The sequence below is a fragment of the Diceros bicornis genome, chromosome 2 (genome assembly GCF_020826845.1).
Source record: "Diceros bicornis minor isolate mBicDic1 chromosome 2, mDicBic1.mat.cur, whole genome shotgun sequence".
NCBI classification, from domain to species: domain Eukaryota; kingdom Metazoa; phylum Chordata; class Mammalia; order Perissodactyla; family Rhinocerotidae; genus Diceros; species Diceros bicornis.
The window spans coordinates 16,569,456-16,588,555 of record NC_080741.1 but is presented as its reverse complement, the minus strand read 5'-3'; the positions used below and the strand labels follow the sequence as shown (position 1 = coordinate 16,588,555).

The window sequence follows — 19,100 nt, the reverse complement described above, 5'->3', positions numbered from 1 at the left end:
TGGCTACTCACCATCTTAACTCCCTTTTATTTAGCGGGAGTCTCCCATTACGGGACTCTTGATGCCAAACGGGTTAGATCCTTCTCATGCTGGGGTGTGGGCATGTTACTTAGTCTCTGACAATCTGACACATTCCCACTCAAGACTCTGAATGTGGGAGTAATGCAAAGATACATGACAATATAGAAACTATTCACGGTGGTGGTATGGCCTTGAGAATCCAGGGGCAGTGGCAGCAGGATCTGGCAACAGAGGTTTTTAGGTCAATGTCCTAACCAGACTGTTCTTGTGGCATGACCTTGGCTGTGTTTTTCTGCTTCTAGATTCACTTGCTTTTTGACTTTTCTCCAGCCTTCTTGACATTCTTTCCTTCCAATAATTAATTTTCTTTTTCAGATGTCCAAAATCAGTTTCCATCTACACTATCCTTCCCATCTACACTGGACTCTCCTCCCAAACTAATAAATGGGATGACCATTTATTAAGCACCTGGTGCACAGGCAGCACTGTGATAGGCTCTTTACGTATGCTATCATACTTAAGTTAATCCTTCCAACTATTCTACAGGGTCATTATTATTATTGGCATTTATAAATAGAAAAATTGCAACTCAAAGAGATTGACTGATATTCCCAGTCATGCTCCTTGTGGAGTGTCACTTGGAATTCAGTTCTGATAGCATCAAAGCATATTTTTCCACTGCATCAGAAACCCTTCACCAACTCCTAATTACTGCAGTGCTCCTTTCTGTGGCCTTTTCTAGCCTATGACTGACCCTGGAAGTGAAGAGTACATCCATATTTACCTAATCCTTTCCTACATAGAAATATACTTTATCCAACATAAAAAATGGGTTGTAAAGAGAGTTCTGTGGTTGCAGCTGTTTTCTAAGGCTTCAAAGAGTATGTGTTTTTCTTTTCCTTTCTTGTCCTTCCCTTTTCCTCCTTTCTTGCTTTCTCTTTCTTTCTCTCTTACCCTCCCTCCCTCTTCCTTCCTTCCTTCTTGACAAAATAACAAACCCAGTGTGATAGCAGAGAGTGCATGATGGCATCACTTCATTCAGTTCTCTTGCTGACTTTCCTTACACTGCACTGCAAAGATGCTTCTTCTCAATCTTCCTTCCTTCTTTTTCTCATTCACTCAGGGTCACACTTGCATCAATCACAAGGTTGAAATTTTGGGGGGAGTTGGATGGGATGAACCATACCCTAATTATCCTTATTACTTTTGATGTTCCCCAATAAGTACCTCTCAAATGTCAACAACACTCTCAGGAAACCATATAGGTTTCCCATGCTCCATGAGAAAGCAGCTGTCTCTAGTGATGGAGCCGAGGGTCAGATAATTCCAGTTCCCCAGAGAAACTGAAGTAGGGAGAGACCAAGTTTATTCAGTGATTGAATACCTTTCATGTATCAGAAACCATTAGGCACTGGAAATACAGAAATAAAAATCATAAAATCTTTATCCTAAAAAAGCTTATAATCCAGTGGAGAGTCATATATGAATAGTTAATTTTTTCCAGTTTCTAGATGTTAAACTTAATTGCTTCAGAACAGCATAATTCATACCAAATGCTTAAAATCATCCATTATAATAGAAATAGTTGTGAAATTATCATAATTCTTATAGCCTTTTAGAAATGTAGCAGGAATTATAAAAGAAAAAGAAGTTAGGAAAAGAAGCCACTAATGAAAAGAAACATTTTTAAATCTAGTACCATGACTCTGGTCTTAGAACTTTCTAAGCAGTTGGAAGGGGGTTAGGAAGAAGGAGGATGAGGAAAAAAGAAAGAGTATTTCTTGTCTCATGGCTGAATTTTACCTTAAATACAATCCACTATCTAGAAATGGAATCACTAAGGCTCTTTTGGTTGAAATGGGAATGGGCATCCTCAAGGGCAGTAGAATCAGTATATCAGAAGGCAATACTGGAACTGTTCTTGTAAACTCAAGGACTTTTTCTTCAAATCCAAATCCTTTTCATATCTTCTACTATTCCAGCAAGATGTACCTAGTATATCACAGTTCTGAACACATATATGCCACAAGAACAGTCTGGTTAGGATGTGGGTTTACTTCTGGCTCTCTATTCTGTTCTGTTGATCTATGTGTCTGTTTTTATGCCAATACCACACTGTTTTAATTACTGTAGCTTTGTAATATAGTTCAAAATCAGGGAGTGTGATGCCTCCAGCTTTGTTCTTCTTTTCAAGATTGCTTTGGCTATTCAGGGTCTTTTGTGGTTCCATACAAATTTTAAGATTATTTGTTTTATTTCTGTGAAAAATGCTATTGGAATTTTGATAGAGATTGCAGTGAATCTGTAGATTGCTTCGGGTAGTATGGACATTTTAACAATATTAATTTTTCCAATCCATATGCACAGAATATCTTTCCATTTATTTGTGTTTTCTTCAATTTCTTTCATTAATTTCTTATAGTTTTCAGTGTACAGGTCTTTCACCTCCTTGGCTAAATTTATTCCCAGGTATTTTATTCTTTTTGACACACTTGTAAATGAGACTGTTTTCTTAATTTCTATTTCTGAGAGTCTGTTATGAGTGTATAGCAATGCAACAGATTTTTGTATATTGATTTTGTATTCTGCAACTTTGCTGAATTTTTTATTAGTTCTAACATTTTCTTTTTGGTGGAGTATATAGAATTTTCTACATATAATATCATGTCATCTGCAAATAGCGACAGTTTCACTTCTTCCTTCTCAATTGGAATGCTTTTTATTTCTTTTTTTTTCACTAATTCCTTCGGTCCATCTTGCAGACAGCACACTGTGGGACTTCCCAGCCTCCATAACTGCATGAGCCAATTCTTGTAATAAATCTCCATATATATATCCCAATGGTTCTGTTTCTCTGGAGAACACTGCAGGTAGTGGGAAACAGTGAGCCTGATGTGGAAATCACAGCAGAAAGAAAAGAAGGGAGCAGAGGGTGTATCATGGAGGTCAGAGAGTGCTGAAAGGGTGGTACCAACAGATGGCATAAACTTCAAAGGAAGAGCAGTGCAGCAAGAGTGGAAGAATGGTCTAGAAGTGCCTCTGGAAAAAGAGACAGGCCAGCTCTGCTCATTTCCCACAGAGCCCAAGGAGTCAGAAAAGATGAAGAATTTTGAAGATGGCTTGGAAAATGTGTGTGGTCTGGGGAAAATGAGGTTCCAGGTCTTAAGGACAATTTTAACTAGATTTTAAACCAGGGATCTTGTAACCCAATCTCAGCAGACAAAGAAACACAGACCAGGAAAAAAAAGTGAATTTAAAGTACTTCAGTTTTTTCCTTCAGTTTTTAAAATAAAACACTAAGGAGAGAAGTGCATTCACAAAGCACAAGAAATAAAAGTCCTCTCCCCACATGGATGGCAGCTGCTCTCCAAAATCTCCTCTCTCTCACATCCTTTACTCCTAAACACCCCAAATTCTGTGAGGTAAGAAGACACCTGGACTGTACTGGGCAGAACTGACTGAGAGTCCCAGCTGCTGTTCCAAAATTAACAGCTGAATTTGTGCTGAGGCCACACCTCTCACAGGCTGCTCCCAGACGAACAGGGCAGGAATACTTTGGCTCTAGGACTCCTTGACAGCCTTGCTGAATTTCCCTTAAAACTGCACAGTAGTCTAAGAAGCTCCCAGCCACCTTTCTTCCTTCTCTCTCCCCTTGACTGGGGGTCAGACTTGCATTGCAGTTGGAGAGTTCTCTCAGCCTCTCCCAGGTGAGGTCCCATTTTCTCTCCCAGGTGGTTCCCCTAACTGATTTCTTGAATGTTTAATTCCCCACTTGGCAGCTGCTTGTGAGAAGACCCAGACTAACACACTCTCCCAAATATGTGTGACCGATTCCAAATTAACTCTTTCCTTCCATTTCATCCATCCTTGCTGACAGTGCTCACTGACTGGAATAAAATGGCCAGATCAGGGTGACTCCTGTCTCAAAATGGAGAAGTAACTCAAACATAGCAACCCATCAAGGGGACTAGGGACAGGAAAATAGTCCAGAGCATGCTAGGATTCTAGAGGGCAATTACTGGGTAGTTCAACCCTCCTCCTACCCCACCCACCCTAGGCTGGGACTTGCATCTGAGGTAGGAGGAATACAATATAGATCTATAGAACTGTGTATGGAGTACCCAGGGGTAGGGCACTAGGACAGTGAGGAGGAAGAATGGGAGGAGAGGGAAGACAAAGGGGAGGGAGAGAGAACCACCTGGAGGAGCACTTAGGTTCAGTCTAACAGTCATTTATAGATCCATCCTGCGCTGGGCTTTCTGCTAAGCACTGGTTATTCAAAGTCAAAAAACTTCCTTGCTTCCCTGAGGGACCAATACTTTCCCCAACCCAGGCAGAAGGAGGATCAGGGTGGACTGCGTTGAGGAGATAATACCTGAGCAGAGCCTGGAAAGATGCATAGGTGTAGGAGAAAACCTCCCAAGCCACATGCAATTGCCTATTTGCTAGGTCAGTTCAATTCCACAAATACATTCTGAAGACTTCTTATGTGTTGGGCCTTGTTCTAGGTGCGGGGGCCATGGGGGTGAGCAAACCAGCCATTGTCCCTGCCCTTTGGCTTGGGAAGATAGCTAAATAAGCTTAACACAGTGTGAGATGTGCCATAGGAGAGGGATCTGCAAAGCACTTTAGGAGAAAGGAGTCCTACTGCTTCCATCCCAAATCAAGTCCCAATTTCTGAACACGGCAAAATTCCTCACACTCTAACTCCATTATTGCTTTCCAGTCTCATTTACCATCATTCCCCGAAAAGCTGGGGACACAACTGTGTGTGTGAATCTGAACATGCCACTACTCCTGTTCCCTGGCATGCAAGTTACCTTCTCAGAGATAGTCTCCTTGACACACCCAGACTTGCCCAAATTCTCCCCCGTACTACCAGGCCAGTCCTTGGTCTGTCTACCTCTTTAGGTTGGTGAGGTCCTTAAAGCAGGGACTCAACTGCAGCGCCACAAGCATCCACTCCGGAATCAGACAAGATACAGGTAGGCTTCATCTAGCCACATGACTTCAGGCCTTGGACCCTCAGCTTCCCTGCATATCTAGCTGAACAATTACTACTCCAGGAAACGTAATAAGTATTGGTAGTTAGTTCTTGGCACATAGTAGGTGCTCAGAAATGTTTGCTGAATTGAATTGTATTAACACTAAAGTCTCAGGCCAGACTTTGGACTTTATGAAGACCCTGGCTGTGAGCTGGAGCTTGGAGCGGTTAATGATCAACTTTAACAGTTTTCTGTGGCTAAGAATGTGAAATATACACCTTGTTCTTTGCCTCGACGACCTGCCTGTTAGCTGGGGAAACACATGGACAAACTCCCAGGAGTTCAGTTCTAAATCCCTAGAGCAGTGGTTCTCAAAACTCGACCAAGCATCAAAATCACCTAGCTGTCACCTGTTGAAACAGATTGCTGGCCGCACCCCCAGAATTTGGTTCAGTATGTTTGGGATAGAATCTGGGAATTTGAAAGGTTGCATTTCCCACTGGCTCCCAGGTGAAGCTGAAGCTGCTGGGCCCACACACTGAGAACTATTCACTGGAAGAGCCCCGTGCTCAATATACGGCACACAGTATGTCTCTGTGTTTGAATCCTGGCTCCACCACATCTTTAGTCTTGGCTCTTGACCAAATCACTCTACCTCTGTGCTTCACTGGCCTCAGCTGTAAAATCAGGATAATAAGCTAATGCAACACCTGGCACAGTGTTCAAAAAAATGTTGGTTAACTCTTATTATCTGTTCATTTCCTGGAGGAAGTGGGACGACAAAACTAGAGGTCTAGGTAGTCAGAGAAGAGCAAGGACTAAGTCCATCTTCTGTGCAGCCAGGCGGGCACAAGATCTGAGGACCAGTACTATATTCCTCTGGGCGAAACCTAGCGGGATCTGGGGTCTCGAACTCTCGGGATTTCCGCCCAAGCGCGTTCTGCATTCCTGAGTCCCGCCCACGCTGCGCAGGCGCAGACTCTGCAGTGCCCACGCTTGATGCACATGCGTACTCAGGTGCGTCGGCTGGGAGCGTGCCGCCAGAGCAAAAATGGCGGCGGCTGTGCGCGTGGCGGCGGCTGTAGCAAAGCTCCGCGTTGTAGCGAGCAGTCTCCGCGCCGCGGTCCGCAGCGTGTGCAGCCAGCCCGTCTCCGTTAACGAGCGCATCGAGGACAAGCGCCGCACCGCGCTACTGGGCGGAGGCCAGCGCCGCATCGACGCGCAGCATAAGCGAGTGAGTCCTGAGCGGGCTCAGGCCAGCCCACCCTTGCGTTCGACCTATCACAGCGTGCCCGCCTGGCGGCGCCCGAGGCCTCGCAGCCAATCCGCGCGGCGCCGGGGAGGGGCGGAGACGAGAATGTTCACCTTGAGAACCTGTTGCCTTTTACTAAAATGAGGATAAGCACTTTTGTGCTTTATCACTCTGCTTTCCCTTTGCAGCTTTAGAGAGCTGGCCGGCCTCCAGTCGCCTCACCACTCAACAGCTCTAAACTTTAGGACAAGTTACTTGATCTCTAGGAGTCAATTTATTCTAAGCAGAAGATAGTAGTAATTCTCTCACAATCTTATTGTAGCATAGACAGTGAAGCAATAGTAGGCGCTTAAACAAAAATGCCGCTTATTTTTCTCATGCCCCCTGAAAGAGGGGTGGTAGGTTCTTGCTCTATTTATGGAAGCAGGAAAATCGAGGCATAATGGCAAGGGAAGTAACATGGGCAGACTTTCACATTAACCTGGGGTGGGGTGTGTGGTGTGACCGCAGGGAGCTTGTGGAACCCCTGCCCCAGAATGCCAGCTGAACCCCTTTAGGGTCTCAGTGTGCATCGACCTGCTGGGTAGGAAAGGTGCGTGTGGGAAGCAGGTGGTTTTTCTGCAAGTGCGCAGGCTACTCTGGATGAGGCTGCAGTGAGCAGCTGAGGCACTGCCACCACCGCCCAGGTTTGGAGGCGAGAGGTGAGAATCGCAGCTTGCCTTCGGAGATATGCTGAGTGAGCCATTTATTTATTTTTTGGTGAGGAAGATCAGCCCTGAGCTAACATCTGATGCAAATCCTCCTCTTTTTTTGCTGAGGAAGATTGGCCCTGGGCTAACATCCGTGCCCATCTTGCTCTACTTTATGGGACACTGCCACAGCATGGCTTGACAAGCGGTGCGGCGGTGCGACAGTGTGCGCCCAGGATCCAAACCTGCGAACACCAGGCCGCTGAAGCGGAGCACGTGCACTTAACCGCTTGTGCCACCTGGCCGGCCCCTGGGTGGGCCATTTAATCGCAGAAGAAACTGAGGCCCAGATCCGTGACCTGGAACTTGGAAGGAGCCTCGCTCAGTGCGTCCCTGACATGTGTGTGAGTCTGGACTGATGTGCTGGATGAATTAAATAACCTGGAAGATGCAGAAGAGAAATTCTGAAGGGCACTGAGGCACAACTCACAGCATGGGGAATGTGACTGGGGTCTTCAGTGAGGAGATTTGAACCAGCCCTTTATTTAAATCTAGATTGAGTGTTGATTTAGATGTTGTAAATTCCCACTTGATAAGGGCCTGAGGGTGACAGTTCCTTTTTGACACTTGGGAGTAATTTTGGTTGATAGTGTGTCAGCAGTGCTTTCCCTCCCTCCCTCTGGGGTGGCTCTGAGGTGAGGGAAACTTTACATCATCCTCTGGAAAGGCCTGTCAGTGCTCCCGTGCACTCTTTCTGTTAGGGCCCGTTGCTCAATTCCTCCCTGGAACATCACTCCACCCCTTCCGGGGCAGATCCTACTGGGTTTAGATGCAGCTTCCAGAAGCTGTTTTTCTTTTGCCAAAGCGGACTTAGTCAGGAGGCTGACTTGATATAAATCCCCCACTCCACCCTCTTTTAAACAGTTTTTGGACTACTTCCATAGGATAGATTCCCAGAAATGGAATTACTGGGTCAAAAGATACGAATATTTTTAACACTTTGGTATATATTGCCAAATTGCTTTCTGGTAAACAACTTCTACTTTACACGACAGCGTATAGGATTGCCTGTTTAACATAACCTCACTGGCTTTGGCTACTTAAGGGAAAAATATAGCCAATTTGAGGTGTTTTTTTTGAGGGTGGAGGAGCAGGACAGTGGGCCCGGGTGTTTGGCTTGGTTTCAGGGCTTGGGAGCCCGAGCAGTGGAGGTGCTTGCTAGGTTGAGGGCTCCAATCTCAACTCCTCCAAGAAGCATTTTTTTACTCCTCTCATGTGAGTTCTTGAGCACTCTCCGTCCCACTCCTTTTCTACTCAGCCGCTCCCTGCTGTGGGGTTGTCTCTGTACCATAGCATCATTGTCAGGTGTGGGGGCCCTGCTTTGGGACAATGTAGGATAGTAGAAGAAGCCCATGGAGCACGTAGTCATGGAAGTGTCTTTGGGGCTAGGCCCTAGTGAGGTGAGCCTCTGTGGGTTTCTCTAGAAGAAGCCTGTGGATCTAGGGGTGTAGCCTCAGACCCTTCACTAAGCCTGCTTTACTTTTCCAACTCCTTTTTCTCCATTCTTCTTTTTATGGTCCTTTAGGTCTCCAGTAAATGTTTGTGGAACTAGTTATCTTGTTCCGGGGTCAGGCTCTCCTTAGCCCCGCTTTTCCTCTCCACATTTCCCTCCTCCTGCTTCCTTATTTGCCCTCCACAGTTGGCTCCTGGAGCACCCTGTCTGCCCTGATGTCCTTATTGGCTGAAGTCTACTGATCATACCGGTCTCTTGGGCAGGTTGACAGAATAGGAGTGAAGGGGAAAAACCTGTCCTCCTGGCCCTCCCATGAGCACTCCTTGCTTACTGACTTTATCTATGAGGACATCCCTGAGTGATTTTTGTTGCATTTTAGGGAAAGCTAACGGCCAGAGAGCGGATCAGTCTCTTGCTGGACCCTGGCAGTTTCGTTGAGAGTGACATGTTTGTGGAACACAGATGTGCAGATTTTGGAATGGCTGCTGATAAGAATAAGGTATCTGTTCACAATGGTGGTGTGAGCCTCCAAGTTGCACCTTCCAGCTGTGGCCCTGCTGGCCTACCCACTAGACTAATGAAGCCTTTCTGGGACTCAGGATACATTGAAAAATGTTCAAGTTAGGGCCCTGGAATTGCAGGAGTGCCTCTGGAGAAGCGCTGCTGGGGCCTCCAGGTTCCCCCACTTACTTCCCTTTGTCTGCAGATGAGTGCACTGCCTATTCCTTATGCAGTGTGACTCTGGCCCAATTCTAGGGCTCTGGTTGTGGGTTCAGAGTTCTTGCAGTATAGAATGACAAACTTGGAAGGAAAAGTGAGAATGTCTTTTCGTTGTGCTCTGGTCTGTCTAGGCACCAGAGACCCCAAAAGGCCAACCACTTGCCTCTTGACATAATTTTATGCTTTGGGGTTTTTGATATTAGAGTCACTGACACTTCTTCTTTAATTGGTTGTTCTCCATGGGTGCACAGAGTTCTTTGGATTCATTCTTGGTCACTTTTCTTCAGGTCTGTATATATGCTGTTCGTGACCAAAGATTTGTAAACTTGGCACCAAACCACCTGGCTCCATTTGAACCATTATGGGCCACATATTGATTGCCAAGATTCCAAGCAAAATGATGAGTTTGCCTTTTTAAGGTTTGGGGGTGGGGTATGTGGCTTTTAGAAGTTGCTATGTTTCTTTATATGTCCTTCTCCTTCCCGTGAGCATTTAGTAGTGGTGATCTTCGGGGGTCTCTTGATTATTCTGCTTTTAGGAAGGAGGATGAGGTCTAAGACAACAGTGGCCTTCACTTCTGTTGTTGAATCAGTAGCCCAGTGCTTGCTGTTGCAGAGCTGGGAGGGGAAGGGGAGATTCCTTCATCTTCCTTATTCATACTGAATTTTGAGGAATTTGGGGTGGATTTTTTGCCGGGATTGGGGTGGGGTTTCATTGGGGCATAATTGCCAGATTCATTTAAAGAAGTATTTGAGTTTTTTAACCTTTATTTTTCTATTTTTCTGGCAGTTTCCTGGAGACAGTGTGGTTACTGGACGGGGCCGAATCAATGGAAGATTGGTTTATATCTTCAGTCAGGTATTTCGTAACTCCAATGGACTGAGTGTTCCTGGAGGGCAGAGCCAGGAGCAAAGTATATGAGAAGAAAACAGTCTTGGGGGGAATTAAAACTTGCCTGTAGTTTGGGCCAGATAAGGGATTTACTTTGTTTTTCAGTGCGTATGTCCAGAGTATCATACTATGTGTTTTTTCTTAGAGAGAAAGAATCCTTAGTCTGATTGGGGGAGGATCACAGGGCAGTAATCAGGTTAGAAGTCCCAGGAATCAGGAGTTTATTCCAAGTGAGTGAGATTCCTGTTGGCAGTTTGGGTGTTGCCTGGAGGGCAGCAGTGCGTGGGCCTGAGAGAGCACGGTGGATGCAGCCTGGGCGAGGACGCTTGACTTTCAGAACCACAGGCCCCAGAGTTTTGGGCGTCCACGGAGGTGTTCAAACAAGTTTTGTCAGGCTGCATCAAGACAGATGTGGTTTCTTCACACTGAGACTGTAGGAGAACGTAGTAGGCAGAATAATGGCCCCCGAAGATGTCCAAGTCCTAATCCCCGAAACCTGTGAATATGTTACCTCACATGGCAAAGGGGAGTTAAGCTCGTAGATGGAATTAATGTTGCTAATCAGCTGACCTTAAAATAGAGTGTTCTGGGTTATCCTGGTGGGCCCAGTGTAATCACAAGGGTCCTTAAAAGTGGAAGAGAGAGGCAGAAGAGGAAGTCAGAGTGATGTAGTATGGGAAGGACTTGACCTGTGGTTGTCGGCTTAGAAGGTGGAGGAAGAGGGTCATGAGCGAAGGAATGCAGATGGGTCTAAAAGTTGGAAAAGGCAAGAAGACAGATTCTCTCTTGGAGCCTCCAGAAAGGAGCATAGCCCTTTAGCCCAATGAGATCTATGTAGGACTTCTAAATTACAGAACTGTAAGGTATTAAATTTATGTTGTTTCAAGCCACTGAATTTGTGGTAATTTGTTATAGTAGCAATAGAAAACTAACACGACGGGCATGTTGTATACTTTTTTGGGTTTAATTTTTTTCCTCTCCTGAGAGGTAGAAATACATCTATAAATCTAAATATTTAGTCCCTTTTACAGACCTAAAGTTATAGAGCTTGTTTAGGAACCTGAAATGTTTTCTGGGTTTGATATTAAAATCATTATGCTTGGTTAATTTTAAATTTGTGTTTAGACAATACTCATTTGCTAATTGAAATGTTATAAATGGGTCTACCAAAAGCTTAGCTAGAAGGAATCGTCTGTTTTTTGTAATTTATGAGAGCTAGGCAAAAACTTGTACAGAAGGAACCATTAATAAGATAGCTAGAACAAAGAAAGTTACTGTGATTTGTGGGCACAGTGTTCTCCTAACTATTAAGCAGATAGAAAAATTCATTCAGTTGATACTTTTGAGCACTTCTTATGCTCATGGGGTAGGGTAGAGGTGAGGGGGAGGTGGAGATGACTGAGAGAGAATTCTTTTTATTTTTTTTTTATTTTTTTTTTTTTATTGATATTTTAATGGTTTCTAACATTGTGAAATTTTGGGTTGTACATTTTTGTTTGTCCATCACCCCATATATGACTCCCTTCACCCCTTGTGCCCACCCCCCACCCCCACTTCCCGGGTAACCACAGTCCAGTTTTCTCTGTCCATGTGTTGGTTTATATTCCACATATGAGTGAGATCATACAGTGTTTGTCTTTCTCTTTCTGGCTTATTTCACTTAACATAATACGCTCCAGGCCCATCCATGTTGTTGCAAATGGGACGATTTTGTCTTTTTTTATGGCTGAGTAGTATTCCATTGTATATATATACCACATTTTCTTAATCCAGTTGGGCTGAGAGAGAATTCTTATCCTGAAGAAGCTAATCATTTTGTAGATAGAATGGGGCAGAACAGGAGTGACTACAGATAGGGTGAGAGAGGGTCCGAGCAAGTGCTGTGGGCTCAGGACAAGGGAAGATCACATCCAGGATTGGGGAAAGCTTTATGGAAAGTGGGGCATTTGAAATACGCCCTGAAGGATACTGAGAGTAGGGAGTGATGAGCCAGCTTTTTTTAGTGATCCCCAAAATGTTAATATCTGTGTGCATTTTTTCTGGAGAGCTTCTGTTTTTCCAGAGAAGCAGCCTCAGTCTCTTGCCTGATAATTGGCTGTAGGTGTGTTCTGGGTGGGAGAGTATGGGAAGGGAGGGGCCAGCACTGGCTCAACATTCAGTGTACAGGCTCCCAATCTCAGCTGTTCTCAGCCTCACCTTTGTCTTCTTTTGTGGCTGGTGATTGTGAGTCCAGAAGCCTTCTGGTTAAGTTTCTTTAGAGAAGAAACCTTTCTCCTCTCAAGGTGAAGGAGAGGCCCTGTGGGGTCTAACTGCTCCTAACACAGACTTCACATCAGTCTGTTTTTCACCCCTCCTCCCCTCCCACTTGCCATGGTTCCTGAGTTGTCCCCTCCTCGTGGTTGCTCCCTCTGCAGGTGTGTGGGCTTCCATTTGCTCCCTCTAAGTCAGATACTCTGCTTGTGCTTTCAGTTCCCCTCACATTTGTTCAATCTCTCTTCTGTTGTTGTTTCCTCTTCCTTTTTTGTCCTCATGGGCTGAGTCTGTTTTTAATTCCCTACTGTCTTTTTGAGGGGGTTTTAGGAAGGAAGTCATTCTTGCAAGAAGCCCTTTATATCAGAAGGTAATGAAAATCCATAGGCAAGAGGAAGCATGAGGGTTCTGATTCACTTTTTTCACCTCCCTTGTCAAAACAGTAAGTGTTTCCTAGCAGTAGAAATGCCTGACTGTTTGACATCCATTGAATCTGATTTTTCAGGTTAATTCTGCATGAAAAGTTTTCCTTTCCTCAGAGCTACAAATCATTTTTGTAGAGCAAAGGCTAGGTCTTTTGCTCTTGATGATACATTAACTCCTTTTAAGATATTTTATTCACTATTCCATGGAATAATTTATGTCAGACTTTAGTCTTAATTTTTAAACTTCTGAAAATCTTTTAAGATTGTCTGAATTTTCCGTTTCCTCCTCTTACTGGCTCTTTATCTCTGGCTAGTCACTATATTTTATGTTGATTTCATTGTTTTCTTTTTAGGATTTTACAGTTTTTGGAGGCAGTCTGTCAGGAGCACATGCCCAAAAGATCTGCAAAGTAAGTATTTAATACTGAAAACAAATCCAGTACTTTCATAAGTCTCATAGTGCATGTTGAGTGTTGTTGGGGTGCAAGACACTGAACTGGGTATGTGGGGTGGGGCAGAGGTGTGCAAGATTTGCTGCTGACCCAAAGGTGCCTTCAGTCCAGGGCAGGAATTTCTTAACAGTTTTCGTACCATAGATCCCTTTGGTAGGCTGGTGAAGCCTGGGCCTTCATTTTTTTTACATGCATACAGTAAAATATGTAGGATCACAAAGGATTAAAAATATTTAAAACAAAATCACATTTGTAAAGTGCTTCCTTATTAATGCATTAATAAGATTTAGCAGTGGATCTAAACTGCTATAATTTCAAAGTAGGCATGAGTGAAAATGATATTTCAGGATATCTGCAACAACTTTAATGTGACATAAAAATATCTGTGACTTCTATGAATGACAAAGTCACAGGTATTTCTAATACTACTGTGGTTTTTTTTGGCCTGTATTCGTAATCGAAGGAAATGCTAAAGATCAGCTAGAGTTAATAAAGATAAAGATGTAAATTTTTTCCCATCCAGGTTCATCAACTCCCTGAAATTTATTCACAGACCCCTTGGGGTTCTGAGGATCCCAGGTAAAGAACCCATGGTCTCAGTGGAGAGTCCAGGTGCTAAAAGATAAAGAGCAGTGCAAGGATTACATGATGGTATTTAAAAAACCCTGCCAGAGATTAGATGCTTTGGAGATGAATAAAAGTGTAGACCATATTTGGAGAATTTTGGAATTAAAGGTAGAGTTGATTGGTAGTGGCGGGGCAGGGCTTCCTTCTATAATGGAACACCTGGATTCTAGACATGGTCCTGTTGTATATTACCCCTGAGACCTTGAGCCAATCACTTAACTTTTAAACCTTCCTAATTTTTCTCCTGCCTCCTATGATGGTTAAAAGAGATAATGGAGTGAAAGTGCTTTGTAAACTGTCAAGGGCTGTTAGTAACGTTGTTCATTAGGCTGTGAACTGCTGACTCGTGAGGAAAATCTGTCTCATTAGAAGTAAAAGCAGGCCTGGGCCTGGCCTCGTGTTAGCAGATGGGTCCACACTTATTTTCACAGAAATACTACATTGTCATTCTGTCTACTATCAGCTCTTTCAAAAGAGTAACTGGGAACAAACTGGTTGCTGAAAAATATTACGACTTGGGCCTGTGGCTCTAGAAAGATTGCCATGAGCAGTCTTACACCCTGGTAATGGGAGGTGCTTTGGCTCTTGGATGTTTGGGGGGCATTAATCAGCCCTTTAAGTATCTGGTTCTCTGTCTTCCATGAAGATACCCAACCATGATGGGATTGAAGCCAGTGTTACTGACTGCTGTTGTGAAAAGTGCATTCAGAAAATTTTCTAGAAAACACTGTGGCGCTTTGTAAATGCTATTTTTGATAATGGGATCAGTTGTCTCACAAAGGATTTCTCTGCTGTCTCAGATCATGGACCAGGCCTTGACGGTGGGGGCTCCAGTGATTGGACTGAATGACTCTGGAGGAGCACGGATCCAAGAGGGAGTAGAGTCCTTGGCTGGCTATGCAGACATCTTTCTGGTGAGAAACCTGTTAATAGAGAAGAGAGTAAAAAGAACAGGGCCTAGTTCTCTAAGCTGTGTCCTGGTCAAAGCTTCACATCTCTCCTCATTGTTCTCTCCCTTTGTGTCTGTTCTGTGGCTCTTTCTTGTGTCACTGGGGTGGTGTGAAGGGTGGATGAAAAGCAAGAGAGAGTAGATGGGAGGGTTTTTTTTTCTCATAGCTGCTTGGGAAAACAAAATTAAAGATCATTCATAAGGGAAAGTCACTTAAATATTTATCTTCTTTTTTCAGAAGCAAGGGAGAGGGTTAAAAGGTTAAAATGAACTCACTTGCTAGAATTAGAAATTTAAAAATGCAGTGCTTTTTATTTTTTGGTTAAAACACAAAGTCATTGTACAAAGTTCAAGTAGTAGTACAAAGAAAAAAATCACCCCAAATGCCACCATTCATAAACATTTGGTGAACATCATTTCACATATCTTTTTGCTTACTTACAGACTAAAAGAGAAAGAAATGAAAAGAAACACAAAAATGTATTATTTGAAATAGAAAGTATGTTGTGAGAGATACAGTAAGGGAGGTTGGGGTGAGAGAGAGAGACTGCCAGTTGGAAACTGGAGAAAAGAGACAGATCAGCAATTCCAGGGAGGGGAGGAAAGAGAGGGAGAAGGGAGGAAAGAGACAGGCAGACATTGTTTCTAATCAGGCCAGCTGTTCTTGTCATCCCCTGGCCTGCAGGCTTATGAGGGTTTTTATCCCTAGCCACTGCCCTTTGTGATCAGTCAGAAAAATGTGTGTTTACTTTGTGGAAGATACTCTGCTGGTTGTGAGAGTACTTATGTTAGTTGAGAAGCCACTTTGTAGATCTTAAACCTACTTTTTATTCTTTAAACTTGAGCTCTAGGAATAACCTGCTGGGTAGAATTATTTCTTTGGGTGGCTTGACCAGAACAATTTAGGCCTGGAAGGTCTCCTTTGGCCCCCAGCCTGGAAGTTATGCCTGTGTTAGAAACAAAGGAAAGGGTAGCCCTAAGAGAAGTGGTATAAACCACTACATTTTAGACCTCGTCAGGATTTTAGAATATCGTCTAGTCTAACATCTTTATGGGGGAGTGAGATTTTGTTTTGTTTTCAGGGCATATAGTCTTTAGTGACTTTAAGATCTGCTTTGCTTAATTAATTGCTTCCTAATGCTGCATGTCATATCTCCATCCCCACCCATTTCTTCCTGCCTGTATTATTTTTTGTTTTTTTGTAACTTTATTTTGATGTAATTTCCAACTGCATAGAAAAACTGCAAAAATAGTACAAGGAACTCCCATATGTCCTTTACCCTGATTCACCAGTTGTTTACATTTTGCCCGTTGGCTCTAACATTGTCTCTCCTTATATCCATATTTGCATGTTATATTTTTCTGAAATATTTGAGAGTAAATTGGAGATTGTGCCTTGTTTATCTCTTAAATCCTTGATTGTGTTTCCTAAGAACAAGGACGTTCTCTTATAACCAGAGTACACGATTACAGAAATCAGGAAATTTAACATTGATTCATTAATATTATTCTTATCCATGGTCCTTATTCAGATTTTATCAAATGAGCCCTATGTAGCCCTCTACAGTTTTTTTTTTGTTTTTTTCCTGGCTAGGATTCAATCCAGGATTAAGTACTGCCTTTTGTTGTCATATCCCTTTAGTCTCCTTTAATCTGGAGCAGTTCCTTAGTTTTTGTTTGTCCTCCATGATCTTGACATTTTTTTCAGCAGTTTTGTATTGAGGTATAACTTATAAACCATAAAATCCGTCCATTGTAAGCATACAATTCAATTATTTTTAATAAATTTATAGAGTTGTGCAATCCCACAATCGGTTTTAGGACCTTTCCCTCCAACAAGATCTCTCCTGCCCATTTGCAGTCAATCTCTACTCAGCCCTAGGCAACCACTGATCAGCTTTCTGTCTCTGCAGTTTTTTCATCTGAGTCTTTTCACTTAGCATAATGTTTTTTGAGGTTCATTCATACTGTATTTTGTATCAGTGCTTCATTCCTTTTTATTGCCAAATAATATTCTATTATGCGGATATACCACATTTTGTTTATCCATCCAGCAGTTGATGGACATTTGGGTTGTTTCTACTTTTGGCTATCATAACACTGCTATGAACCTTTGTGTATAACTCTTTGTGTGGACATATGTTTTCATAACCCTTGGTTAGATACCTAAGTGTGGAATTGTTGGGTCTTATAAGTTTATAACTTTTTAAGAAACTGCTGAATTTTTTCCAAAATGACTGTACCATTTTACATTACCACGAGTAATGTATTGGGAGTTTTGGATTCTTTACATCCTTGCCAACACTTAGTATTGTCAGTCTTTTTCATTACAGCCATTTTTAGTGGTATATTGTGGTATCTCACTGTGGTTTTAGTTTGCATTTCCCTGCTGACTAATCATGTTGAGCATCTTGTCATGTACATGTTAGTCATTTGTGTATCTTCTTTGCTGAAATATCTATTCAGGTTGTTCATTTTGTAATTGGATTTTTATTTTTATTTTTTAAAGATTTTATTTATTTTTTTCCCCCCAAAGTCTCAGTAGATTGTTGTATGTCATAGCTGCACATCCTTCTAGTTGCTGTATGTGGGATGCGGCCTCAGCATGGCTGGAGAAGCGGTGCGTCGGGGCGCGCCCAGGATCCGAACCCGGGCTGCCAGCAGCGGAGCGTGCGCACTTAACCGCCAAGCCATGGGGCCGGCCCTTGTAATTGGATTTTTAAGTTGTAAGAAGAATTCTTTATGTATTCTGGGTACAAGTCCTTTATCAGATACATGATTTGCAAATATTTTCTCCCAGTCTGTGACTTGTTTTTTTATTTCTTAATGGTGGCATTTGAGTGCAGAAGTTTTAAATTTGGAAGTCCAATTTATCACTTTTTCTTTCATGGATCATGTTTTTATTGTCATATTGAAGAACTCTGCCCAATACAAAGTCTGGAATATGTTAAGCAATGTTTTCTTCGTGGAGTTTTATAGATTGGCTCTCTTAGATCTGTGATCCATTTTGAGTTAATTTTTGCATTTGGTCTGAAGTCAGGGTCTAAATTCATCCTTGTCCCATTACCATTTATTAACATGACTATTCTTTCCCCATCGAATTATCTTGGCAGTTTGGTGGAAAATCAATTGGCTATAAATATAAGGGTTTATTTCTGGACTGAATTCTTTCCATTGTCCTATGTGCTTATCCTTACATTAGAACCACACTGTCTTGATTACTGTAGTTTTCTAGTAGTTTTGAAGTTGGATCAAGTCACCCAACTTTGTTGTTCTTTTTAAAAATTGTTTCAGCTGTTTTGGGTCCCTTGCATTTCCATATAAATTTTTGCATCTGCTGTCAACTCTACAAAAATGCCTGCTGAGATTTGATAGGAACTGCATTGAGTCTACAGACAATTTTGCAAGAATTTACGTCTTAACATCTTGAGTCTTCCACTCCATGTAGATGGAATGTTTCTCCATTTATTTAGGTCATCTTTAATTTCTCTCAGCAATATTTTTTTTGTGTGTGTGGGGAAGATCAGCCCTAAGCTAACATCCGTGCTAATCCTCCTCTTTTTGCTGAGGAAGACCGGCTCTGAGCTAACATCTATTGCCAATCCTCCTCCTTTTTTTTTCCCCAAAGCCCCAGTAGATAGTTGTATGTCATAGTTGCACATCCTTCTAGTTGCTGTATGTGGGATGCAGCCTCAGCATGGCCGGAGAAGTGGTGCATCGGTGCGCGCCCGGGATCCGAACCTGGGCTGCCAGTAGTGGAGCGTGCGCATTTAACTGCTAAGCCACGGGGCCGGCCCTCAGCAATATTTTGTAATTTTCAGCATACAGGTCTTGTGCTTTTTTTGTTATTTATACCTAAGTATTATTTTTGATGGTATTGTGAATGGAATTGTTTATTTCCTTTTTGAGTTTTTCTTTGCAAATGTATAGAAATACAATTGATTTTTATGTGTTGATCTTGTGTCCTGCAGGCTTGCTAAACTTGTTTATTAGCTCTAAATGTTTTTGTGTGTGAATTCCTTAGGATTTTTTATATATGTGATCATGTCTTCTGCAAATAGAGATAGTTTTTAATTTGGATGCCTTTTATTTCTTTTTCTTGCTTAATTGCTCTGGCTAGAACATGCAGTACAGTGTTGAATAGAAGTGGTGAGAGTGGACATCCTTTTCTTGTTCTTGAACTTGGGGAGAAATCATTCATTATTTTACCAGTAAGTATGATGTTAACTGTGTGGAGTTTTTTGTAGATGCCCTTGATCAGGTTGAGGAAGTTCCCTTCTACTTCTTGTTTGAATATTTTTATCATGAAAGGGTGTTTAATTTTGT

The 19,100-nt window shown here is 42.6% G+C and overlaps 1 protein-coding gene across 6 annotated transcripts in view; it reads left to right on the top strand.

Annotated features, from left to right (window-relative positions):
- The first annotated feature begins 6,026 nt into the window (after window positions 1-6,026).
- The window catches only part of PCCB (propionyl-CoA carboxylase subunit beta), a 128,236-nt gene continuing 115,162 nt past the window's right edge, over window positions 6,027-19,100 (top strand). For 2 of the 6 annotated variants that reach the window (XM_058552594.1, XM_058552635.1), the window contains exons 1-5: window positions 6,039-6,240; window positions 8,840-8,959; window positions 9,970-10,038; window positions 13,100-13,156; window positions 14,626-14,739. In XM_058552594.1, coding sequence (XP_058408577.1) covers window positions 6,058-6,240; window positions 8,840-8,959; window positions 9,970-10,038; window positions 13,100-13,156; window positions 14,626-14,739 — 543 coding nt within the window. In that variant the 5' untranslated portion in view covers window positions 6,039-6,057. Of the gene's footprint in view, window positions 6,241-8,839; window positions 8,960-9,969; window positions 10,039-13,099; window positions 13,157-14,625; window positions 14,740-19,100 lie in introns of all 6 variants that reach the window. The other 4 variants (XM_058552605.1, XM_058552616.1, XM_058552644.1 and 1 more) reach the window with 3 other exon arrangements.